The sequence below is a fragment of the Pagrus major genome, chromosome 8 (assembly GCF_040436345.1).
Source record: "Pagrus major chromosome 8, Pma_NU_1.0".
In the NCBI taxonomy this organism is placed as follows: domain Eukaryota; kingdom Metazoa; phylum Chordata; class Actinopteri; order Spariformes; family Sparidae; genus Pagrus; species Pagrus major.
Window position 1 is genome coordinate 20,847,407 of NC_133222.1, and position 27,519 is coordinate 20,874,925.

At 40.2% G+C, this 27,519-nt stretch overlaps 2 protein-coding genes across 2 annotated transcripts in view; one reads left to right on the plus strand and one right to left on the minus strand.

Annotated features, from left to right (window-relative positions):
- The window catches only part of lrrk2 (leucine-rich repeat kinase 2), a 31,493-nt gene extending 28,112 nt beyond the window's left edge, over positions 1 to 3,381 (plus strand). Inside the window, exons 46-52 of the mRNA XM_073472917.1 lie at positions 156 to 228; positions 434 to 624; positions 951 to 1,103; positions 1,217 to 1,443; positions 2,299 to 2,367; positions 2,457 to 2,593; positions 2,719 to 3,381. Coding sequence (XP_073329018.1) covers positions 156 to 228; positions 434 to 624; positions 951 to 1,103; positions 1,217 to 1,443; positions 2,299 to 2,367; positions 2,457 to 2,581 — 838 coding nt within the window. The 3' untranslated portion in view covers positions 2,582 to 2,593; positions 2,719 to 3,381. The remainder of the gene's footprint in view (positions 1 to 155; positions 229 to 433; positions 625 to 950; positions 1,104 to 1,216; positions 1,444 to 2,298; positions 2,368 to 2,456; positions 2,594 to 2,718) is intronic.
- A 298-nt stretch (positions 3,382 to 3,679) lies between these two features.
- Positions 3,680 to 27,519, minus strand: slc6a15 (solute carrier family 6 member 15). Its single transcript, XM_073472009.1, has 12 exons — positions 27,401 to 27,519; positions 25,213 to 25,700; positions 18,534 to 18,691; positions 16,960 to 17,086; positions 16,642 to 16,823; positions 12,273 to 12,383; positions 9,929 to 10,170; positions 9,319 to 9,517; positions 8,671 to 8,863; positions 7,458 to 7,617; positions 6,600 to 6,762; positions 3,680 to 5,043 (listed from the first exon to the last, which is right to left on the minus strand). The coding sequence occupies exons 2-12, from the start codon at positions 25,511 to 25,513 to the stop codon at positions 4,663 to 4,665; spliced, it is 2,217 nt and encodes a 738-aa protein (XP_073328110.1). The 5' UTR covers positions 25,514 to 25,700; positions 27,401 to 27,519; the 3' UTR covers positions 3,680 to 4,662.

Genomic DNA, 27,519 nt, shown 5'->3' on the forward strand with positions numbered 1-27,519 from the left:
GAGCTACTAAATTCACAGTTTACATTTTGTGTAAATCTTCTTGGAGATCCATGTGTAACATTTAACATTTGTGAACATTTGAAGTCAGATAATTATGCTGACTCTTCAACCTATTTAAAATCGCATTTTTTTTGTTTTGTTTTTTTTCTTTTCAGCCAAAGAAAGAATTACTTGCTGGTTGGGACAGCTGATGGAATTCTCACAGTTTATGAGGACTCTGTGCTCAAGGTAAATATTAGATATTAAATAAAACACCCACTATGTTTGCTCTCAAAACATGACTGTTTTTCTTCTTTAAACATTGATATTCTGATATTGATACATTTTTTTCAGATGTTACTCATGCCTTATCGTCCTCTGCTGTAAATATATCCTGATACTGTATCCATCAGCAGTTTGGACCTACATTCTCTTCTTCTTCTTCTCTTTCCAGCAGGAGAACGGGCAGCCGGTTAAAATCCTTGCTGTGGGAAACATCAGCACGCCTGTCATGTGCCTGGGCCAGTCGGTGCATGCGCTGGACAGCAGGTCTGTGTGGGCCGGCTGCGGGACCAAGATCCACTCCTTTACCACCGACTACGATGTGTGCAAGTCCATCGATACGAGACCAAACCTCATCTTCCAGTGAGTCCATGTCACGTTGGGAAATGAGAAGCAGCTTGTTGTTGAAAGTTGAGCTGACGCAGTTTGGAAAGAGAATGTTTTTGGATCAAATCAACTTCGAGTGTTGATGTGTGTTGAGCTGGGTGCGACTGAAGAATGAGCACTTGTACTTTCATAAAAAACTTTTCCTGCATAAAAAGGTTGTTAATGGTATGAGTCCATCATAAATCTGTGTTTTCTTCACAATTATTCCTGCATGTTTGACAAGCTGAAAAAGTGAAGTTTAAAGTGAAGGTCAGTTGTTATGTCATTGTCATCGGTACATCTTATGTGTGTGTGTCCCTCAGGCAGCAGCGGTCATTGGCCGGTAAAGCCTGTGTGTCTCGAATGGTTGTGGATAAATACGTTTACCTAAACAAAGCCGGGACACCAACCGTCGAGGTTTGGGATAAGAGGAGCGAGAGGATGGTGGACTGCATCGACTGTGCTCAGATCATCAGGTACACACACACATGCATGCACGAACAATTATTATGTATCATTTCCCAATATAGTCCATGATCTGCTGTTACAGTCTTCCAGAATGCAGCTGTGTGTTAATTTCTCCCTGCAGGCAGGACTCTGGCTGTAGAGGCCGGCAGGGCAGCGAGGTGGAGCTGCCCACCGAGGCGGCTCCCTCCTGGGCCAGAGTGAAGGCCCTGCTGGTGCAGAGCGCTGCAACTCTCTGGATCGGCACCAGAGGGGGCCACTTGCTGCTGCTGGAGCTCTCCAAACACCAGACGCTGCAGGTCATCGGCCCCCGCTGCGACTCCATACGCTACATTGCCTCTGCACTCATAGGTGTTGCTTCACTTTTATTCACCTCATTAACTATTTCTGCATTTATTTCCTTAGTTGTATTTTTCGACCATTAGAGCATGGTGCCACATGTGTAAGCCATTACATGATATGTTGTCACAGTGTCCGTGTGTGGATGCTTCCTGCAAAAACTGGCCCTGGTACATTTATTGATACAGAAACAGTCCACCACAGTCACCCCATATACTAAATGAGTTCACTGGATTTTGGAGCACCATGTTCCCTAAATTTGCATATTAATGAGGAAAAATAATTTCATAACAGCTCTCTCTTCAAGTGAGGAGTCAATACTGACAGCTGTTACATAATAAGTCTTAGTATAGAGGAATTTTGTTAAATAATACAATCCCCTACCCTTCTTATTGACCTAATTGGCATCAGTGTTCATGTTTTATAAGAGATGGTGATAATAACAGCTCAGGTGACTATTGATAACTTCAAACTTTTTGGCTTAAAAATCAGGTAAAATAGTTATTGGTTAGATCTTTACAGAGACAGAAAATGATTAAAAACAATAAAGAAAAGAAGTGTAATCAGTAGAACAAACTCATAACACTACAGCTGGGTATTTCTTTTGTCTTCACTCAGAGTGATTCATTGTCTATCGGGGTTGTTTGTGTGAAGAAACGTGTGAAACAAACAACCCAGCATGCTGCTCACTTTGTCTGCATATTGAGTCATTCTGATTCTTTTGTCCACAACAATATGTCTTCCTTCCCCCCTGTTCTTTGTTGTCATTATTTTCTTGTTTAAAGGCTGCATCTAAACAAGCCTTTCTGTTAAGCCTTTGTGTCTGGTGAGTAATTACAAATCTTTTTTTTTTTTTTTCATGAATAGAAACACTAAATTGGAAGAATGTAGTGCTGGTTTTGGGCAGGAGACTCCCACAAGACAAGAATCAGTTCGGTGAGTCTGATTTTTCTCTGTTTGTGTCATGTTTTGTAAAAACATTTTCTCCACATTGGTCTGAAGTGTGAGTTTGTCTCTGCTCTCAGACGAGGAGTCGGTGCTGATGGTGTGGAACAGCACACTGCCGATGGAGGTCAAAGACCTGAATAGACACTCCGAGAAAAGAGAGCAGATCGCAGCCAAAATGACAGAGCAGCTCCATCATAACTGAGCTTACACATTTGTATGTATTGTTCCCCTTTATAACCTCCTTTTTAAATTAATTTCTGTTTAAATTTTTTGTTATATTGGCATTTATTTAATTTTACATTAAATAAACAATACCATTTTGTTTTACTTTATTAACAGAATGTTCGTCGTAAAGGGATCAACTCCCCAGTGGATCGATGTGTCAGCAGCAGGACACGTTGAAGGGGATGTTTACCTCATTTTCTGACAGCCATACGCACTTTTCCAGTGCACTGATCCTGAAGACAAAGAACTCATGAGGGGACACACATTAGAATTTGATTAAAGAAATTACTTTTTTTCTCTCTTTTGTCATGCACTTATGAAATAATGGGCCATGTTTTACGAGATGAGGACAATCTTTGTAAAAGGGACACAGATGGTCTAATTTGTGTTGTGATCAGGGCTTAGAGCAGTGCAGATGTTCAAGAGGACTTCCTGCTCCTCATGAGTAGAGATGTTTGTTTACCTGTCGTATGATAAGAAAAACAAAAACAAAACTGGAAAGAAAGCCAAAGGAAAAAAGCCTCTAAACGTGTATATTTGATTATTTATTCTCATGTATGTGTATGTGTTTACCTGTGAGCCCATTCACTCCACATCACTAAACGGAACGCTGGATTTCTCAAATGCTGCCTGCTCTGTACACAGTTTTTATGTTGTGTTGCCTGAAATCACTTTTTGTGATGTTTGTGTCAAACAGAACATGTGAGTAAATATTATTTTATGTACTGCGATGGCTCTCTGTGTATGTTGTTGTCATTGTACAAAGGATATGGTGGACAGGAGACAAGTGGAAAAGTGTAATGGTTATTTTTTACAAGTAAAAGTACTTACTGGATTTATAGATTTATAGAACATAAATGACTAATTTCTCTCCTTAATGCTTTCCAGAGTACATTTATTTACATCAAGTATTTTGTATTTGTTGATGGATGTTAGTATGTTTGATATTGTGGTTTTTACATTATAATATCTGTAATTTCAGAGGAATAATGACATGCGTATTGGGAACAACCTGAAATTTGTCCTGATGAGAAATTCAATTCGAAGTGACAAAAAAAATCAGAAGCAACAGTTTCAGGGTATGGACCATATTTGATCTTTAATCTCGACAAGGGAAAAAAGACATTGCATTTGAAGCCATTTCATGGAAAAATTATTTACAAGGAGTCCTCTCAAACATTGACAGCACATTAGTAAAATGTAAAAAAAACGAAGACACAGGAGTTAAGGGATTGAAGTACTTCTGAACCTTAAAAACATGGTGTTCTGATATCCAAACTATCAAGATAAATATATTTATAATATTTATATTATATTTACAGAATACCTTAAATATACAACGTCCATCATGTATTCTATAAACAAATATAAATTACTTAGGCACACTTTTGTCTCAAACAATCATGGGAGTGGTTTTCAAAGGCCATCCTCTCGCTGTTTGAACTCGGTTGACCTGAACTTTCACCAACAAAAATCTCTTCTTGCATCGTTACGCCATCCAGAGCGGCTACACTGCTACTACAGTAATCTGAGTACTTGTTGGCCAGCAGTTAGGGGTCATAATGTACACAGCCACTTATTTTACAGCAGGACTCGGAGCTGGCTTGATTTACACTGCCCATAGACACAGATACAGTCCCAAGGTGACCTCTTTACCTCCTAACCCGCCCCTTTGCAGGCTCCTCTGTGCAGATTCTTGTTCAAGTAGGCCCTGTGGAACATCCACCTTATTGCTTACAATTTTTCTTTTCTATAGCATCTGCAAGGAGGAGGAAGCAAAGGCTGGAGGGAGCAGGCGCTAGAGATGAGTTTGGGATGCAGCCAAGCAAAAGGGTTAGACAAGGATGACATTTATTCCCACACCTTTTTTAAGGTAGACAGTCATATAAGGTTCAGAGACGACAAATAAAAGAGCAGCTACGATATCTACAAAGAATATACTTTACAAGTGAAATTACATGGATGATACGGCCAATTAAACGCACGCAGAGGGTTGGAGGGTTGGAGGGGAGGAGTGGCCAGCCGGTATGGCCGGGCAGGGCTTACTATACAGTCAGTCTATAAGTCCGACTCGGGCATATCCGGCATGTCAGCCATCAAGTAACCAATACCATAACGGCCGTTGGGTGCGGTGTCCGCATCAGTGCCTCCGCTGCCGCTCTGCTTGCGGTAGATGCTGTTGCCGGGCATCGGCGAGGGCGCCTCGCTGGGCGACTTGCCTTGGATCAGGCTGGCGTCATCATCCTCCCCCGGCCGGGCGCTCTCCTTGATGATGCGGCCCTTCTTGTAGGAGACGGTGGAAAGGCCGCTGGTGTTCTCGTCGATGATGTTGAAGTAGCGCAAGCTGAAGACCACAGGCACCGGCATGATGGCCATCACCACCAGAGAGATGCAGACTATGATGCCCCATGTAGGGAAGCGCAAGGTCTGCTCACTGGCCTGGAAGACAGACAAAATTAGACAGCACGTTAGTGTGAAATGTTGAATGTTGTCATTTTTGAATTTTCTAGTGCTCATAATTTAGAGTTTAAATGACAGAAACTCTTAGGGACTCAGGGACTCTTTCCCTCAAGAAATTGTTAAAATAGCCACTCAGGTTGTGGCACCTCATCTTGTGTAAACAACAGCCACATTCATTAAATACTAATGGTATATTTTATAAGTCTATAATGTTTTTTGTGATTTTTGCTGAAGTCGTCTCGATATCAGGCCTATGTTATTCAATACTGTTACACTATAAAAATGAGAAAATTTAATTCATTTCAGCTTCAATGTAACGCTGCTTTTCTCTCTATTTTTATCATTATTTATTGAATATCTTCGATTGTAGACTATGAGGATGTAACTTTGCGCTCTGGGAAATGTATCAATTGATTGGTAACACTTTAAATAAAGATCCTTGTAATAAGCATTAGTTAGGTAAAAAGGACCTTATAAGTCCTTATTAATTAATCATTTTATTTAGACTATAGAAGTGTTAATAATAGCATTATTAACACATTTATTGTTAGATGTTAAGACAGTTGTTCTCACTTCAGAGTCAGTACCTGCTAAAAGCACAGGTAACTTAAAAGGCGCATTGTGAGCTTATGATAAATCAATCAAGCTATATTTATACTCGAGAGATCTTTGAGGGTTAACCATTGTAACTTATTTACAATGACATCAAGTCAAACAAAACAAAGAAAAAATATAAAAGAGAAATACTAACAAAGTAAAAGCAGTCCCACAACGGGCTAGTAAAAATAGCCAAAGCCATTCAAAATGTAAAAATTTAAATAATGTAAAATAATATTCAGTTACACAAAGTACAGTCATGTAAAATAGTTATGATTAAAATAACTGAGTGGTAATACAATACAACTATTTTAAACAATTACAACCAGTAATTTTATTGTAAAGTATGTATTAATCTTAATGAAGCAACAAAATCTATTAATCAAAAGTTGTGTTTTATGGTAATGAAAATGTTTGTTAGTTGCAGCCCTGCTCTCACCGCTTCATTTCAGGGTCTACTTGAATTTATTATGAGTCTGCACTTCAAGAACAGATGACAAGTCATTGTGTTCACTCAGGTAAGGTAAATCCATCTCACAGTGAGGCTTAGTTCAGCTGCAGGTGAATTTAATTAGCTGTCCGGGTGAGCTGAGAAGTGTTAGCTTCACTGGACAAATGAATGCGGGGACACTTTTCCCCATTTGGCCTTTACTCCACTTACTGAAGCTTTTAAAATGAATTAAAATTTTCTCTTGATGTGATCAAACAGGTGCTTGAATGTCTCTGGGGCAGACCACATCCTGTTGATTGTCTGAGGGTTAAAAGACGCCTGAACATGTGTTTATCTGTGAAAACTTTGTCTTTTTTCCACCATTTTTAGCTACTGCCTCATTTACTTTGAACCCTTTAATTTGCTTTTAACTTGTTCCAGGTTTGGAGAACTTCCACCTCCATTGATTCCTGGTCCCAAGAGAAACAAACCGGAGACATTTACTCACCTCTTCCTGTATCCAGGCACTGTAGCTGGGCGGCGTCATGATCAGCTGGATGAAGCTGCTGCATAGGAGGACCAGCAGCAGGATGGGCGTGATGTACTTCCACATGTAATAGTAGAAGCGGTACGGTGTAAAGCCGAGCATGTCCTTCAGGTCTTCAAAGAATCTGAGAGAGAGGTGGCACAGCAGGAGTTGAGATCAGATGCTTGTGGTACAGAATTCACAATAGTTTCATAATTCTGCTGCATAAACCTGATGCCCTTTACATGATGATTACGTATATGGTGCTTTCATGGCTCATTTTACATGTTTTAATTTAAACCATGCACTCATTAATTGGTTTCAAAAATAGTGGCCTAGAAATGATGGTGTGACTTTCAGTAACAGCTGGTTCTTACAGGAATTACATACAGCATGTAGAAATAATTAATTATCAAGTAATTGGACATAAGTGAGTGCACACTCCAACCTTTTAAGGGTATGCAAGGTAGAAAAAAAGCTATGTCTCCTATTTTTTTCTACTTGTGTATAAAAATTTACATTGATAAAAATATCATTTTAGGTTTTTAAAGATTGTTCGTTAAAAATATTTGAAACAAAACTTCCCAAAAATCTAAACTGCGATTGCTTTGTCGGTAGTTTTCTTATCTTTTTCCATGTAATGAAAACTGAACTAGGTATTTTTTTATATACATTTATTAGTCATGATATTTCAATTAGAAACTCGATTTGATATGATAGCTGTTTTTCTACTTAGTTGCAAGACTTAAATAGCCATTAAAAGCTTAAATTCTGCACTTGTTTGATATGTAATTCAGAAAAAGTTGCAACAGTATGCAGATGATGACATTGTTTACTTACTTGTCAATCCCGTAGACCCAAGCGATTGCAACGTTCTCCAGTACGACCACTATGAGCAGAGGCAAAGTAGCCGAGTAATCGTCGAACATGGCCACAAAGTAGTTCCCTGAGCGCTGAACAAACAGGAGACCAATGGAGAAGGCCATCACGCAGACTCCCACTGCAGGAGAGAAGCAGGTTGTTAGTTACAGTGCGATTAATTATTGTCGTTATTCCTCCACTCACTGCCAAACTCAAATAAGAGGAGCAGAGATAAATTGAGCTAAAATGGAGTGCATTTAAAGTTGATGGAGTCAAACGACCGGAGGGATGGCCCACATCTGTTCAGTGTAGTGTGTAGCACTACTGAGTCAGGAGCATCATTAATCAAACCTGTGATGTTGCTGCTTCTTTGTTTCTATCTACACCGCTGTACGTGGGAATGGTTCAATTTTGGGTGCCTTAGGAAATGGGTATTCCTTTTTCCTCTGCCTCTGAATGCTGTATAAAGGTATAGAATGCTGATACCGTATGGTATGTTCGAGTGTCTGAGCTTTAGTTAATGGATGTCTAGGGAATCAAGTAGCAGCTGCTTTGCAAAAATAGAAAAAGAATCCATATTGCTGGGGCTTTGAGCATTGACCGATACTTGATTTTAGGGGCTGATCGTGCAAACATCAATGCATTTAGACAGTAAACAACAAATACACAGACGTCCATCTCTGATTTACAGATTTTATTGGCCATAATCGACCATTAAATTCGTTATATAACATAATATTATAAAATACACATTTAGACACATTTGTCACAAATAATACTAATTTATGCTACTACTTATACTATACTTTATGCTGGAAATGGTTTGGCAATTTGATGTACTGTACTGTAATGTCCTTGTTAATTTGCATATGTATAAATATAAAAATCTGTACATTCATATCAGATAACCCCTCCATATATGAAGAGGTTGAATATTTCCGATTGGAGTTGCTTCAGATTTCACAGACATCCAGGGATTAAGTTAAATCTTACCTCAGTTTTCAACATACAGTACAAGAAGTCTGCACAACACTTTTTGCAATCCTGCATCCACCCGCATTTGCACCATATATCCTGCACCCACAACATTTGTTGGGACCTGCATGACCCATAGGATCACAGTCCCTTTACTTAACACTACAAAACAACTTCAAATTGAAGGGCTTGGACTCAAAAAGCTGCTCGATCTAACCTGTAAGAAATTCCTTGCGCACTTTGAAAGTGTCTATCAGCGGAGTGAGGATGCCCTCGATGGTGCCGAACATGCTGCCCAGGCCGAGGTTAACCAGCATGAGGAAGAACATGACGGACCAGAAGGGCGAGGCTGGGAAGTGAGTCATGGCCTCTGTGAAGGCAATGAAGGCCAAGCCTGTGCCTTGGACCGCCTGTAAGGGTGAGAGAAGAAGAAGAGCCTTTATTTTACCCCAGTTGAGGTATGTACGATGAAAACCCAACAGTCTCATCTGTTTTAAATTAAGTCATAATCTCCCTCCCTCCCTCCATAACCTCCCTTTGCTGTAAAGTTTTTATTGTGTAAGCATTAGATGTTTAACAGCAGCTTAAAATCATAAATCTAAGCAATGTAGCAGTCAGTCTGACATGTAAATTTTGTTATACTGATGGAGTAAAAGGAATAGTTCAACATTTGCGTTATTATTATAAGCGAGTGTCAGGTTAGCTGTTTCCCCAAGTTTCCAGTCTTTGTGCTAATCTATCAGTCAGCAGTCTAACAGAAAACTAACCGGCTGCTATAGCCTCATATTTACAAAATAAATATGACAGTGGTATCAATCCTCTCGTCTAACTCTCTATTAACTTTTTTTTACATTTTTGCACGTACCTTATTGAGCTCGGCCTCAATGCTGCAGGTTTCCAGTCCCAGTTTCGGAAAGTCGCCCTCCTGCACCTTTTTGATGACCTCTATCATCTGATGGTAGTCCTCAGCACTGATCTCACTCGCCTGGGTGAGGTTAATGTGGTGAGGGATCAGGCTTTCTTCAATGCCATTCCCCAACAACGTCACAATCTTGTGAGTGTTCCTAAAAAACAGGCAGAAGTTTTTACAGGTCAGCAACTAAAGACACTTTATCTGCTCTTTATCATTTTTATACATTGCTGACACTTGCATTCTTGTGCTTTTGGTTTTGGAATGGTTAGAAATAAAAAATCCCAATCTCTATGTGCACTATGAGTACACAACAAGTGAGCAATCGCTGTTTGGAGGTGGTCAAGTTGAACTTTATACTTAAAAATCCTACCCCAAACTGCATCCTTCTCTGCTTTTATAATATCTAAAGAATAAAAATACTACGAGCCACAATCATGACTAGACTGTGAGTTACATTCACACTTGAACGTCTAGATCAGCTCTTTGTTCATCGGCAGGAAATGCCTCTATATCTACATCGATGTCTATAAATATCTATATGTGAGAGGAAGCTCGTACTCACAGTGCAACACACTTGCTGTTCATTATATTGGCTTTAAAGCCCAGGACTGCAAACACCACCAGGGTGGCCAGCACAGAGGTGAAGAAGTTGATAAAAGACACCAAGACAGCATCGAAGTGGCAGTTATTGTCCCTCTTGTTGTAGCTGGAGAAGGCGATGACGCCCCCGAAGCCGAGGCCCAGGGCGAAGAAGACCTGCGTGGCCGCCTCTCGCCACACCTTGGCCTCCAACATGATCTCCAACTGAAAACACAATAAGATATGGCTGAGTTTAGTATTGCTGAAGGGAAACAGTTATATTTATTTTAATATATGAGATATAGGTGTATGTTCTTAGGGAACATTGACATTTTCTTATACAGTGATATTTGTGGGGTTAACCCTAACCCTAACCCTGTGAAGTATGGTCATAAATTATTTTCCAAACTAACTAAATACTTTATGACTAAATATGATAAAATGAACAAGAAAATCCACAATATATGGTGCTCCCCAAGTCACAGAGAATTATATTTTTTTCATCTTGTATGCACAAGATTATTACAAACATAAAACAAAAAACTTTCAGGGCTTTGGGGAGTTGGTATCTATTCATAGCTGAGGAAAGCCAAATTAATGTCTTAGCGGCAAAATGCAAAGGTTAAATAAACATTATTTGTAAAGTACCTTTGTGAGGTACATCACAAAGTGCTTTACAGAGGAAAAGAAAACATATATATAAAGGTTTTGCTGACTTAATTGACAAAAAGTCAATCAACAGCTATCTGTTAACTGCCCATGTGCCAAACATTTGCTTGTTCACGCTTCTCCACGAATCCTCCACGAATAACACATACGCCAGTTCCAAACGCTGTTGGACTTTGAGATATAGGGATGCTACAAATGATTAATTTCATTATCCATCAATATACCAATTAGTTTAACGTTTCATTGATTAATCATTTATTCAATTAAAATCTTTAACCAACAGTCCAAAACCAAGAGATTGATTTGCTATCATAAATGACAAAGAAAAGGCACAAATCATTACATTTAAGATGCTGGTACCTGCAAATATTTGACACAGTGACAGAAACGATTAAGCGATCAGCAAAGTGATGAATTTTCTTTCAATCAATCAACTGAATAAACATTTGCGGTTGAAAGTGAAAGATTATTTTGCCATACGTATATTCTTCCTGTTTAAATCATTGTAGATTGAATCTTTTAGGTTTTATACTCTTCGTTGGACAAAACAAGCAATATGAGAACATTTCAACATTCAAGTTAAGAAATTGTCTATAATTCACATTTGCAGCTGTACACATAAATATATGGCTATAAATACATTAAATTAATGCTGTAAAATTATGGCAGATTACCAAGCAACAGTGGTTGAAATTTGGGTTGGACGTTGATGGTTGGGTGTTATGCTGCCACATGTTTTATTGGACCTAGTTTGGGGGTTTTAGCATTTGTTTACATATTTTCGTTGTCTGCAAGAGGCTGCAAGAGAAATTTGACTTTGGGGACAATACACGTCACGTCCCGAAGTTAATTCACGGATGCATTTTAATCAACAGTCCATCATTTCCATTTATCTGATATCATTACATTTATTTCTGCTTGTATTTTGCAGACTCTCAATGTACCATCGTGCCACATGACATCTGGCACCTTGACAGTTGCCGCGTGTTGGTTTTCAGTTACAAGAGTCTCAAATTGTTCCGGGCACAAAGCAGAACACACACCCAGCAGGACTTTGATGTCTGCAGGTACACGGTAGACGGTGTCATTTGAAGTCGTAAGATGTCGACCGATGAGACAGAGCAGACGCGAGACAGGCAGACTCTGCTGCATCTGAGCGTCTTCGGCTGGTCCGTTACATAATGCCTCAGTAACTCCTGTTTCCATGGTGACATGATTCTTCAGCCTGAGGTGCCATTGGTCTGTTGCTGCCGAAGAGCCGGCCTATTACAGCGGAGATGTAATTTTTGAGTTCACACACTTTTTTTTTTAACAGAGAGCGATTTTAATTTAACAGTGGCTGCTTGATGATACAGAAAGCCTTGATGTGCACTCCAAATGTTCAGTTGGGGATATCTAACATTTCAAACAAATCGTGCTCGGTCAACTGATCGATCGGTCAAATGTGAGGATTTGATGCTTTCCTTTTATCATGTAAGATAGTAAACTTGATGTAGGTTTTGAACTGTGACCATTTCCCCCCCCATGTTTCTACTCCCCGCAATCAAGATACATACCTCAAAGAAACATTTTTCTCTGGTGACCACATTTAACTCCCAAAAGCTTCCTTGCTCTGAATTTGCTCTTCAACAGTTCAAGTGGCTTAAAATGTGAATTACCTTTGGTGTGAACATGTGTCGAATTCCATCCACAGAGCCCTTCAGGAGCAGAGCCCGCACCAGGAAGCAAATCAACACAACGTAGGGGAACAGGGAGCTGAAGTACATCACCTGCAAGCAGATAGAACATCCTGTTAAACCACCTAAACTTCAATAAAGTCAGTCTGGAACGTCTCGTCCCTCTTCTGAGCGTGTCACACTGTGACTGTGACATTGATGCGCAGCAAGGACAAAATGCGTTTCTAACAATTAGAACATGCTAGATTGTGTTTTACCCGGTATATGACAGATTTTTAATGGGTTTCTTGATTTCTAGAGAAACATTTATAAATCGTGTCTGTGTTCAGTTCCTCTTTGAAGAACACTTGTCAGACAACAGAGTGTAAAAATAAATGTGGTGTGATCTGACTGTCTTACTATTTATGCAGGGGCAATCAAGATAATTTGACATCAAATTGTGCAAAAAGGAGAGTGATCTGAGCAATTCGATGGCATGTCTTTACATTTTTAAACATCTTCAATGTAGAAGTGACTGAAGGTATCATTATAAGCTGTGTAACCAGGGTCCCAGGCCAGAACTGGTAGCTGCTGAGCCTGTGCAGCACCCTTTGTCCAGCCATCTTGCTAATTAGACAGCGGGCCTCTTGTCCTTTTTTCTCCATTTCTGTGTAGACGAGGTGTTACTTAAAGAGCGAGAGGCCTGACTCAGCCGCTGCACTGTGACACGTGGGCTTACAGGACCGGCAGAGAGGTGTGGGTGCAGGGCAGGCACTAGGAGATGGTTGAAGGTTGAGTCATAGTTGATTCAGAGACATTACGTCTACTACACGGTGGTCCACATGTAGCTCTGAGGGAGATAGTGTAATGACTCGTCTTAGAGGGAAAGCAGGATTCATTCATATATTTTGGCAGTTTGATTGTAAACAAGTATTTTTGTAATTTTCCGTGTCTAAAATGTTTGTCCCCTAGCTTTGTTTTCTGCTAATGTGCAGTTTTGAAGCATAAAATGAAATTTAATTATACTGGGGAATTTCCTGTTGTGCAGTGACCGCACACAGACACATTTTACAGGTTTGTTTCTTGACAGCAGCACGGATTCAAAGTCGGTTGTATGGCAAGTGTGAAATGGCACATCACAGCTTTGAAATACATTTTCTTCAAGGAACTTAAAATCACCATTTATCACAAAATATAGAGCAAAATGCTACAGTTGGAATACTTTTCGGTGCTTTGTTTTGTAACTTCTCTTCTCAGCTGCAGCTCTTGTCAGCGCTTTTCTGATTACACCTCCCAGCGTTGTGCTCTTGTTTAAGAACACGGTCGTGGCCTTGGTCAGCACAAAGCCAAACAGGCTGCTATTTTGTGTGATAAGAAGACGTCTGCTCCTTTGTAACCTCGGTCTTGTGTTCCATCAAAAAAGGGACTTTTATTATTAAAGATTACGCGTCATGCCAGACAGCATGTGCCTCTTGCAAAGGTCATCTTCTGAGAACTGCGCTGTAATCTTCAAAAACAAAATGTTCAGTTTTCCCATGGTGACAGATATGTTATTGTTGAGATTTTTCATACACAGTGCGGAGGTAATCTAAAGGCTTCTTTTAATCTCTTTCAAATATTTTCGATGAACTTCACCGCTATGTTACTAAGTCCACGCGAGCCCCCTCTCTTCTTTCCCTCATCGTAAGCCAATCATGCCCCCTCCCCTCTTTCCTTGCCACACTCTTGACAATCAAGCCAAGCCAAAAGAGCGCGTATAACCATGGTAACCAAAATGGTCTGATCCCTTTCACGCCCACCCACACACACGAATGGGAGAGAAATGCAGATCGCAGTGGGGATATTCCTTGGAAAAGGCTTTTGTGAACATTGATGGAGAGGGCATTAATATTCTTTTGTACCACACAGTGCTGATTACACTTCAAAGACGCGTCGAGCTGGCCCCTTCAAGGAAAAGTTCATGCCCATTTCTACTCTGGCCAACTCAAAAGGCCATCCAAACACACCAGGTAGTTGGTGGAAGACCATCTGGCTCAAACTGTTCAATAAATCAGTAGCTTGGGTGGTTCTCTTTGTCTGCTTGCAAAAATAAAGAGTTATTTCCTTAATAGCTTTGTTTTAGCGATTCTTATTTTTTTTCTCTACGATGTCAGTGGAAGGACTTGAACATCCCTTATGCAAATACAACCCCTCCGAATGAGCTGACAGTGATTGTGACAATGATTGTGGTTACCAGCAAGATGGTTATCCTTTCCAGGAAGCGACAGACAGACAGGGGAAATGAGATTGTCTGGCACTGCAAAACCATCGTGGCACACTGCAAGACTAAATCACCTCTCTTGTTGAGGGCGTCCATCTTGTTTTGTCTGTGGCTGTTGTGGTGAATGCAGTGCAAAAGACGATCGTTCAGTGGAGCCAAGCAAACAGCTGTTGGGATAAGACCTGAGCTAAGGACAATGTCTGGTACAGAGGTGGGAACTTTGTATTTAGCTGGTGACAGCTAACGTTTCGCACACCATTAAAAGAACCTATACAGACTAAATGTATCACTGTATATTAGCCTTATTTTCTGCAAAGGTGAAACTCGATTGTTTTCACCTAAAATGTTTCACCCAGTGTTTAATAACCTGAAAACTGAATCTTTAAAGCTGCATATTTTTTTGGTCAGTAGGGGTCAAACAAGCTGTCTGATACACAGTCACCACATTCTACTGGCTTGAAAAGCTTTAATAGCTAACGTTACGTTAGCAAACAACTGCCAACTTCACTTCCAACAGTCACAGAGCGACGCATTGGAGTCATATTTCTGACTACCTGATAAATAAGGTAGGCTACGAGTTACTCTCCACCAACTACTGAGACAAATATCTGGGTCATAACGGCTAGATGTTCTACTTTCCTCACTAGCTAGTCGCTAACTTTGTGTCTACTGCATTCAGCACTTTGATGAATGCAGCTGAGACTGAACCGCAGAATAAATGTGCTGTAAAGCCAAGACTCATTTGAGTGAGTCAAGTACATTTAAATCTACAACCTTACTGTAAAATTTAGTTTGACCCCATGTTTAATAACCTGAAGACCGTGTCTTTAAAGATGCATAATTTTTTTGGCCACCACAGCCAAAACAGCCACCACTTCCAACAGGCACAGAGCAACACAACTATAAATAAAGTACAAGTGACTCTCCACCATCTACTGAGATAAATATCAGGTTCTTTACCTGCTAGATTTTCCACTTTCCTCACTAGCTAGTGGCTAATTTCGTGTCTCCCATCAATGGGCAGGTTAGCGCACAGCAGCTATATCAGAGCCTTTGTGTTGGAAACATTTGCGCACAACACTTTGATGAATGCAGCTGAGACTGAACCGCAGAGTGAATGTGCTGTAAAACTAAACTAATGAGCTAAAAGAGGCTAAAAATCCCAATAGAGCTGCAGATTTGGGTGCTAACTCTTCATGATCTTGACACTATTACAAAGACTCATTTCATTGAGTTAAGTTCATTTAAATCTTAGACCTTACTGTGTTGCAGAGAAAAAATGTGATCGCTGAAATATACTGTATTAATTCTGACCCTGCACTTTGCTGCAACCCGGCCCAGGCCTGACATAAGAAGCGAGGATAATACCAGAATCAAATGACTTCCCCATCAAAGCTAATTCTGGGAAGATTAAAAAGTGTGACCATTTTTCCAATTAGCACAAGCTTGACTATGACCCTGGAAGTACGCCGGCCAATGCTTGTCATGTGATACGAGAAAGTGTGGAATGATAAAGATCACCTATAAAGGAGTCGGGTGAGTTTGCAAGCAAACGCCAACCCTTTAGCCAGTGGGCTAATCCTTCCGGATGCTAGTCACGCTACTGTCAGCTTTGCTACACGGAGATAAAATAAGCTGATCCAGAAACTGATCCCACTCAAGATCACATGAGCTCTCAGGGTCAAATCTGAGACTGAATCATTAGAAAAATTTGTCAAGTCACATTACAGGAGTCAGTTAGCAGCGTCTTTGGACCAGGCCTGAGTTTGCGCTCTACCTTAAAGTGAGCTAAGTATTTCTGAGAGGATTTTCCTAAACATTTGACAGGAAGGGGCTTTTTGTTTGTGGCACTGTTCCCCATTTACCAGAGTACAACATTTGTATTTGAGTAGTTGTATAGGCAAAGCTGCTGGGATTGCAGGGCAGCTGTAGTAAACCATTTCCTCTGTTCTCGTCTTCTCCGGCTCTCACTAACTGTCTCAACGTCTGCCTCGTTTCCTACTTGTTAATATTTCACCAATTATTTCAGCTTGTGGAAACCCAAAGTGGAGAGCAAGAGCGAGTGCTGCAGAAAATATCAAGAAAGGAAACAATGCAAACAGAGAGACTTGCCTTCCCAGAAGACTGGATTCCCTTGATCATGGCGAGGCAAACCATAGACCAGGCAACCAGCAGGCACACAGTCATCTTCCAGTTGAGTCCTCCACCCTCAGAGATGCTGTTGGAGATGTCCAGGGCCTCGCGGTACCAGTAGTAGGTGGTGGCCGAGCTCTTCTCACACTCTGGCACCACATCTTTGGACAAAATGGTAGAAGTTATGCCTCAGCTATGAAAGCCCTTCAGGCTTCTGGAAGGAGTTAAAATTAGACTGTGGCCTGTAACAATGACTCGGTTGGTGACTCTGGTCTTAAGAAGTCTGATGTGTCTTACATGTATTGGTCTTGTTCTTGACGAGTGGACACTCATGCCACGGCAGAGGTTGCTGGAAGGACTGGGAGAAATAGAAGAGGCTCCAGCTGATGATGACATTGTAGTAGAGAGCCACAAAGAAGCACACCTACAGGCAAGAGAGGCGAGTTAGTTTCAAAATCATCTCTGGAGCAGTGTAAATCATCCTGTAAGGCACCAAACCTAACAAGCAGAGACTCAAGACTTAATCTTTTGAGAAAAGTGTCACAAAAAAACCTGAATACTACAGAAATGTTGCTTCTCCTCTTGCCTCATTTAGACATGCATGAATGACCACTGTGCAAACACGTAGTTCCGCTGTTGCTGGGAACGCAGACTACATCACTTCCTGTATTCCACCAGAGATAGAAATGAAGTGGTTTCAGGTTATAAATAGGTTGTATTATTTTTAACATATAGCAATGTTCCAAAAGAACAGTTTCCTTAATGTGTTTCATTTTAAAAAGAAATATCTAGTTATCCTGGGGTCCAAGCTGTTTGCTTTTGAAGTCAGAATGTATGAATTTGTTTATTAAACAGTATTAACAGTATGCTATGTCATTTCTGCCAGGTCTCTCTTTGAAACAAAAGACGCACTTCAATGATTTTGTGACGTAGCATGGAGTTTGGAGCGTCATTATTAAACAACCACCACTGAAAATGAAAATGTCCGACAGAAATGCTCATAAAACAAGGTAATATTTTTTAAGTTTTATTCAGGTTATGTTGAGCCATGAAAGCCAACTTCCTTCCTCCTTAGCCACAGGGGACCAAATGAAAAACAGTTTTTAATTATGGATTTCTCTGGGTTTGTTCATAATTAGAAAATATATCTTTAAATTAAACATTACTTATTTCTAGTCTAAATTTTTTTTCATGATAGATATGTATATTCTGAAAACATTGTGTAATTTAAAACTAAATTAAAATTGTATAATTCCTCATATTTCATTTATTATAGCAGCATAATTATTTAATGTCTACTGTTTCCGTGCTGTTGACAAATCTTCATACTTCTGCTTCACCTCTTCTTTGCAGTGTTGTACAATGTACCTCAAAGTCATACTTGAGTAGAGATATTGTGTTAAAATATCACTTTGGTAAAAGAGAAATGAATCGTACCTGAGTAAAATGCTTCAAGCAATTTAATATTAAATGTACTTAAGTATCAAAAGTAGAGGTCAATTATATTTCTATATACTGTATACTGTGGGTCGACTATCGCCTATCGATCTGATATTCAGCATTTTTCTGATTATCTGAATCAGTGTTTTTTTTTTATCTAATTGCAGATAAAATGAGATAATAAAAAAATGTGCGCTATTTTATGATGCAACATGAAATCTGCAAAGTAACTAGTGACTGAAATGATCAAATAAATGTGGTGAAGTAAAAAGTAAAACATTTGCCTGAATATAAAGTAGCAGAAAATGAAAAATACTGAAGTAAAGTACCTCAAAATTGTACAGCAGTTGACTAAATGTACTTAGTTACATACCGACACTCGGTGTATGTGTCATAAAGAGGATTGATTCAGGCCCCAGTTGCAGACTCACCACACAGCTGGCGAAGCCAATGCCCCCCAGCCGAGGGCTGATGTAGTTCCACACCCCGATGCTGCCCCTGCGGATCCGCTGTCCCACGGCGAGCTCCAGGAAGAACAGCGGGATGCCGATCAGTATCAGCAGGATGAGATAGGGCACCAGGTACGCTCCTGCCAGTCAAAACAAAACAAAAAAAACAGGCAGCAAGTTAGACGAAGAACACGCAATGAAGGGAAACAATGTCATCAGACAACTGTAAGGTGAAACTACTTCAGTTCCTGAAAGTAGCACATGGCACCACACACACACACACACACACACACACACAGACACCAGCTTTTCTTTATCTTTCTATCTGCCACCTGGTTACTACCGTTCAGACTCACGCACACAAACACAGCAGCCTCCTAAACTTTAACTACTTCTGCCTAACATCCCCCTGATGGTGACACATTTGCCTAAAAGCACATAAAAATACACAGCAGCCTCTATAACAGTATCTGTCTCATTATCTCCCCAACACACACACAGGCACACACAAATTACTACACACACATCTGCTGAGCTGTATCTGTGCGTCTCCACCTAATACGTCCCCCATGGCGTGTGGTGCAATCAAAAAAATTCTGGAAACCAGGAAAGATACTGAAGTCTAAAATTACCAAAATTACAGTGGGATTACTCTGAGGCACATTATAAAGATGACATTCCTCTCTAGAATTAAGGTTTCAGGGTGAATGACTAACATTAGGAGAGGCTGTAATAGTGTGGTGCAATAAAATACAGGGGGCCACATCTCTCGTGACAGTCAGAGTGCCCGTGAGCAGTGAGACTACCAGGCACATGATGGTGGGAAGAGAACCTAAAAGTCTTTGTTTAGGAGAAATGGCCGGTGGTAAGATATGTTCAGTGGAAGAAGATTTTAAGATAATGTGCCTGTTATCTTCCAGTTCCTTATGGAGCGCAGAAGATTTTTCTCACGTGAAATCAAAGCACCTGTGTGTGCGCTGAAGGTTTTGAAACCATCACATCATTTCAAAGATGTCACGCTACAAATGAAGAAACCAGCCATCCCTTTCTTGAAAACACACCTTTTTGCGACAGTGTTGCTTGCACTTGAAAAATAAGATCTGAAAATCCCCTTTTATGACCTTTTTCCTCTCACCTCACATGCTACACCACAACATTGCATTGGTGGTTGGTCGGGGTAGGGCGCTGTAAGGTTTGCCATGTGTCATTGATGACAGTGTCAAAACTTCCGCCATGGGTGCATTTTTTTGAAGATTAGTTTCATCCCTGTTTCAACACAGTTTATTGTTTCACCTGGCAAGACGTTCATTCACATCCTTTCCTGAGTCCTGCTGTCCCTCCCAGGTCTGGCTTGGATGGGAGTGGTCACAGACAGGAAGTACACGTGTGTGTGCGAGTCTATCTGTTGTTTTAAGCACGTGTGTTTGTATATGTACAGTATGCTAACTGGTTTCTAATATTACAACATCTAATTCTGGTTCACTGAGTACACAGCTCACTCTGGGAGGAGGCTTCGACATCAAAACCTCCTCTGGTTTCCATTGTCTTTTAAAACCCTCGACAGTCTCCCTCTGACATTCAAACACTTTGATGGCACTTTGAGAAAGCAAACAGCCCGAAAAGAGTGCATTTCATCTTTCTTAAAATAGTTTCACAGTTCTTCTCAGTACATGAATGTAAAGTAGCTGGTTTATCCACTCTGTTCAGACCAGATACATTTCTGTGTTTTTTTGGCAGCACTGCATGTAATTTGCATTACAAGAAATGACAAATGACTGACCAAATCAAAACGATCTTGAAAATCATTTGACAGACTTTCTCATGGAATGGAGGAGAAATGGACTGAGAAATAAAACACAGGATGATGACTCATTACAGAAACCTTACTCAGTCTGAAAGTCTGAAATCTTATCTTAGTTTAGGATGTCCTAACTGAAGAATTTCCTAAGTTAGGAATCATAAGTTCGTAAGTTATCCTAAGATTACCAGTTGGTTCATCAAACTCCTGCCAAAGCCATCTGGGAGATGCAGCCTTCAGTGCTAATCTTTGCTTATCTCTCAATGAAAAAATATTACCCAGTTCCGACATAACTGATGATGAAGCAGCATCTATGTTAACCTCTTGAGGATTTCTCTCTGCTGTCACACCCGAACTGCACCTGTAGTTCCCAGTAGTTCCTCAGAATATGGGGATTGGTCCAAACCACTGTGGTTCAGACACAAGCACAAATAGATTCGCCAGGCTGCCTCACAAGGCAGCTGTTGTTACGTCTGTATGGCAATGACAATGAAGATGGGGGACAACGTGAGCAGTAAATTATGAATGAAAGGCTACTCAAACCATATGACGATGGTTTAAATTTCCTAGACCATGTATCTATTGGTATATCTACTGCCGAGACAATTCATTTTGAATTTGCTATATCCCAATCTGCCACGTTTCTAAAATCGAATGCCCGTTTTTTCTTACCAATCTTATTGCCAGCCCACATGATACCTTGCGTGAATTATGGGCGAGACTTCCGGCGTCTCCTGTAACGTAACCAGTATTTTCCATGTTAACAGGATGCTGATCCTCGTTTTTAGATTGATAAATATGGTGTGTCATTCATTCATCAAGATCCAGGATAGAAACTTTATCAGGTGAATACTAAAACACTGTTATTATTGCTTAGCCCTCTTAGCTTACGCTTCTAAACGTTCAAAATGCTGCAGTGCTTCAGTTTATATGTTATTTTGTTACTTATGTTAGTTCCACCTATCATCACTCATCATTGTTCCTTCCTCAGGAAACTCGTCAAGCCTTTTTTTGGGGCTCTGAAATGGTTAGTTGATTGATCAATTACTTGACCTTTACTTTACTTGGCAACTATTTTCATGATTGATAAATTATTTTGGTTGTTTTTTAAGCAAAAGGGCTGTACAATTTTCAAAGTTTCCTTAAAGGTGCTATTTGTAAGAAAAGTTGATTTTTGAGTCTCATTCACAACTTATCAAAACCCGATGCTTTGGGATTGTAGGACGGGTTGGCTGCCATCCCAGAGCGTTTTGCACTGCTTGCACTGAAAACAAGCATTTTGAAAATGATTTGACTCTTTTTTTTATTTTACAGTTTCATATGAACTGAAAATATGAAATGAAATAATCTTTTAACTTCAGCACTCAAAGAACAAGGCCCCTCTGTACTTGCCATGCAGCCATAAAATGAAATTTAGAGTAAGTAGATGAAAGGCAATGATGTACATACACGTGTATGAACACTGCACACGATATATATATATATATATATATATATATATATATATATATATATATATATATATATATATATATATATATATATATATAAATATATTTCTGTGGTTGTGTGAGATGATAAAGACACAAATGACATACAAAAACACACACAGGCACACAGACCTGCCCCATTGTAATCTAATTATTTGAACACAGCAGGGTGACCAGAGCTGTTTAAAACAGACACGAAAACATGACAGGATCTAGAGAGAGGTCATGATTTGAACTGAATTGCCCCTGTACACACACACAGGCACACACACACACACACAGGCACACACACACACAGATAATAACAGATGGGTCTTACGCAAATTATGTACAAGAACAAACTTGTAAGAACATGATTCACTTTACACACACACACACACACACACACACACACACACACACACACACACACACACACACACAGCTGGCCCTCCTAAATCTTTCAAGCTCTACCAAGCTGCCCAAACTTTAGACAGACTTCATCGATCCAACCTCACATCCATCAAAGATCCCCCGTCCACAGACCTCACCCCTCATCACCACCTGACCTTTAATTTGGAACGATGTAAAGACTTTATATTATTGAACTTTTCCTTTCAATGGACTGATTTCATTGACTTTAAGTATATAACAATACCTTTATTGTGATTTTGTTCTACTGATTAACACAAATGTTGTTCATTTACTGCCATTGGCAACTTTTCATGGAAAGAATATGTATTTTTTAAAATGTTTTTTGGCTGCGTCACACTGCTGAAACAGACGATCCCTCATGGGATTACTTGACAGGATAATGACAGATAATAATGCATGGACAAAGGGAGTTTGACATTCATGTTAAAAAATTCTAGGTGAGTATTAGAGCTGGATGATATAGTCAATACATTTATACAGCATTAGTATTACATGATGGCAAATCTATGCAAAATCACATATAAAATCAAAATAATTTAATTGATGTTGATAGCAATGAACTCCTTTAATATAAATACTTTGTAATAACACTTTTAGTTGAGAATTATTGTGTTTTAGGCTATTTCACAATATACAATATTTATATCTATATTTTGAGATCTCCTCAAAAACACTCATAAATACCAGGACTTGGTAAAAAAAAAAATCAAGTATAAATTTTTTGACCAAATATTTGATACAGTAACTAAATATTGACATTGTGACGATACTATAGGGATGTAAAGCATACCATATACTAAGCATGTTCCTAGACTTGTAATAACACGATGGTAAAGTAATAAAATGTGTAGTTAGACAGAAAAGTCAATAAACGCAGATTATAAATATTGGTTTTAAACAACTTATTCCACATCTGTCCTTTTAAAGACCAGGGGACTTTCCTTTATCAAGGTTCCATTGTTTTCCTTACATGCTAACAATATTCTAGGGACTTTTCCGTGTCTTGTTCGATAGTCGGACGAAAACAGGAACTGTCGCTGTTGTGGTTCAGTAAAGCCCACAGGCACAACAACAATAGGCTACACAAATAAACTTGACATGGATTAAGACAACCTGCCTGAGACGGTTTTCATTTAATCAGCTTTCTTGAGTCAGTCAATGGCTTTACATAATCACCAGGTGGGAAGTGCAACACCTTGTCTCCTTCCTGGGACACGTACACATTAGAGTACAGACCGCGGTCAAGTCTTGCATGTGCTCATTTCAGGGTATTGTGGTTTTGATTTGCAGACTGCACACAGACAGAGACACAGGTGGTCACATGACACTCATGTCAATACTGAAGGTCACCTAGCAGTCTGGTTTTGACAGATGCGTGCAAAATAGGAAGGACTCCATCTTTCTGACACAGGCAGCACTGAACACACTGCACATGATACCAGCATCTGTCTGGTGCATGTTGATGCTAAATATGCAATTCAGGACTAATAATGATGAGTCTTTTTAGGGTCTAAGAGCTGTAACCTGATGATCCATTTTTTACTTATTGGAGGATTTTGGCTGATCTTTCTTACAACTGTATTTCTTATCACAGACATACACATTCACTTTAACACTGATGTTGATATGGGACCCTGCACCCAAACTTTAAACACAGCATACAGTATGATAGAAAAAGCTACACAACCTGAAAACAGTATAAAGAGGAAGATTATACTTCTGACCTGACAGTATTCAGATACAATTACCTGCATGTCTCTGTGTTATTATTATACATGTATGCATTCCAGCTTACTCTTCAACGCCATAGACGTGAATCACATAAATCTTTCTTGTTGTCCTCGTTTGCCCTCTGTAATTAAATAAACAATGCACCGATGTGTCCAAACTTGGATCTCTTAACTCTCAGAAACTAGAATTACAGTCGTCTTCTTTACACTTATTCAAGTGTTTCATCCGAGCCCCCACCCATAAGATCCTGATGCCTCACTGTCACGACATTTTGTGCTTAATTTGACAACTTTCAGCATGTCAGCATACGTGAAATGATTGCTGGCTTACTGCAGGTTTATTCTCCAACTGTACTCAATTTAAAAGATCACTCCAGTTAATTACACTTTGCATCTTTTAGTTTTGTGGCAATTATTTCTATTGGTAACAATGCTGTACTCACAAGTTACCTGCTGAGATCTGACAATGTGGCAACATTGCTACAAAGAATTCTGATGTGGAAAGATGCCACAGTAATCAGATGCACAGACATGTTTTAGACAGGTCTTCTGGTTAGTCAAATGGAGGAACCAGGAGCAAAGGGTAAACTTATTACACAAACTGTCACAGGTTACAGACAACCTTCCTGATGCAACTTTGACTTTGGTTTTCCTGTACATAAAGTAATTTTACTGCCATTTTGGGTGCTCTCCTCTTCAGCTTTACCTCCAATTAAAATTTAGCAAATCTGTTGAATTATTTACAACCAATCTCATTGTTTTATTGCTTGTTTTTTCCACCCTGATGGACATTTCCAGATTTCAGCAATTACTTTAGTAAATGAGTTGTTATCAGTAAGATGGTCTCTGACAACAGATACAGTAACATGTAACCAATGCTGTACTGCCAGACTATGAAGCAGCTTCTTTACTCATCCTGAACACTCCACCATGAAAAGTTATTTTTCAATTATTTATCCAGTAGTTTGTGTAGCTTTGAGTGAGTAGCATAGAGAACTTCAACTGGAGTTTTGTTACATGATACTACTAATAATAATAACACTAAAATGAATCTTGAATCTTGATTAACTTCTATGAATGATCAGCCAAAAATATGAAATGAAAGCCATCAATATCTGGATGTTTTCTTATGACTATCACCGTGGTTGTGTTGTTCTACACTGATCACTCCTACTGCTCATGTGGTTGCCAACAGTGAAACTTCAAGATGTCTGCTGACGGTAACTCACCCCCTCCGTTCTTCTGACACAGGTAGGGGAACCTCCAGACGTTGCCAAGGCCTACAGAGAAGCCAACCTGGGCCAGGATGTACTGGAGCTTGCTGTTCCAGGCCGGGCGCTCCTCCTCCTCGCTGTCCGATCCCCCTTCCTCCACATCGCACTCTTTCCCTTCCCCTTCATGGTTGTTGACGATCAGCGAGCTCTTCTTGAAGGAATCGTCACAGGCGTCCTCGTTGGAAAGCAGATCTTTGACAGACTCTGTGACATCGTCGTCAAGCTCTCTCTTGACGGCCTTGCTGTTTTTGGGCATTTGATAAAGCAATCAAGGGCGAGGAGTGGAACGTCTATGTGGTTGGCGGGCTGGAAGGGCAAGGCCGGTCGTCTGTGAAATGTCACTTTCTGAACCGTGCAAAGCTGCGAGTTTGAAGGTTTGGTTTGAGACAGTTTGTGGAGGATTGAGTGATCACGAAGTTTAGTTCGTCATTATCACCAAGTGTCTATGGGGGAGAAGAGGAAACATTTCAGTCAGTAAAGAGCCAATAAAAGTGAAAACTCTGTCACTGCTTTGTCACTGAGGGAACACATTTGATGAGCCACTGCTAAGAGTGTAGTCATCAGTTCAGTTTGACTTTTGTGTTTACTTTCAGCCTCTTGTTTGCCCTCATAAATGGCCGTCTGACTGACCCTGAATGAACTTTGCATAACACAAAATCTGCAAACTTCTGAAAACAAGGACAAGAATTGACTTTTTGTTCACCATTTTTTAAAATATAAGAAATGAAATTAAACCCCTAACTACAACCTTTTACACAAATGAAAAAGAACAATCTAAATAGTAATGTTTGAGTCTGATTCTAAGCATGCACATCCCATATACTCATTCACACAACATAATCCATAAGTTCACACTCCCTGCTTATCCCCTTAATGCATTAGGGTGTTATTATCCCGGGGATGCAGAGTTAGTCCTCACATGGAAATCACATGGCTGACGCAGGCTGCAAAATCTACTGTATGAATGGCTGCTCTAACAATAAACCCTGGGAACATTGGCCTGGCTGTGGAGGTGACCGGGACAGTGACAGGTCTGGAGGTATGGAGACTATCGCGTTTCCAGCCCTCGTGAATAATTGAAGGGAGGAGGCAATTTGCATACGAACCCAAACACTCCTTCCCCCCCCCCCCCCCCGCAGCTCTCAGGGATGGGGAAAGCCCTAAATATCAACTTTCAGAATGAAAATACGCGCAGACATGCGCCTGTTCCATGACTAAAACAGCCGAGGAAGCATTGGGTTATACTCTTTTTGTCCTATAAAAGACATAATCATAATGTATTACCTGCATGGCATCGGTTTAAGTATAAATAGCACACGGAAAGATTCAAGGGTGTGGACACTTTCCACCCAAAGGCGGGCTAGGTGCGCAACATCCTTGTCCTTTACATCTCAGCATCCTAGGGCGTCTTGGTGATGCATTTCACATATTTTTGACATTAAATTTCCCTAGCCTCATAAAACGTGATGGGACAATTCCGACGCGCCCATGTTGCTGAAACACAACATACCCCCCCGCCCCTCCCCACCAACCAAGTGATTAATAGATTTCCTTTACCGCTTCCAGATTAGCCTGGTTTGTATGAGGCAAAGGCCGTCGTTTCATAATCCAGCGAAAAAACGACGGCTGATGCTGAGGCAGTGATGGGCAATGGCATCGCAGTTATTGCTGGCAAATCAGGGTATGTCTGAGTGAAAGCAGAGGATGAGCGAGCGCACAAAAGGTAAAGAGGCTTTTTCCTTTTTTTCCCTCCCTGTCTGCACATGACTCAGGAATGATGAGTAAAAAAAAAAAAAAAAGAAAGAAAAAAAAAAAAGAAAGAAAGAAACGGGCCGATGGTTGAGCCAGAATGAGAAAAATACGGATGGAGCATTTAAAAGAGGATGAACCCAACAAAGTCACACCGGTGCCATGTGGCTCGTTGTTCTAGCCGGGCACAATTTGTTCTCGGAGAAATGCGCATAAATTAATACCCTCCCTCCCGCCCAGTCTTCATGACATCCATGTGAAGTGTTTCATCATTCACTGGCCAGCCACATCCTCCAGTGCGGTACCCTGAGTCAGCCTCACACGCTCACACACATCACACGCCTCTATCATTAACCTAATACATCCCATTGAGGATGCAGTGGTTGGTACTCACCAGTGTGGAATAACAGTCGTCCTTTTCTGAAATGATGCGTCTCAAGGAATGAAATTATGAGAGCACATACAAGGGGCAGGCATACTTGCTTCTGTGTGAATCACTCTCCAGTGAGTCCC

Excerpts from the sequence above, each read along its gene's own strand:
- slc6a15 (XM_073472009.1), bottom strand. The coding sequence starts at position 25,513 with ATGCCCAAAAACAGCAAGGCCGTCAAGAGAGAGCTTGACGACGATGTC. Across the intron at positions 7,618-8,670 it reads GCGCAAGGAATTTCTTACAG|TGGGAGTCTGCGTGATGGCC; the intron begins GTTAGATCGAGC and ends TCTCTCCTGCAG. Across the intron at positions 5,044-6,599 it reads GTGCCTGGATACAGGAAGAG|GCCAGTGAGCAGACCTTGCG; the intron begins GTGAGTAAATGT and ends TCTGTCTTCCAG.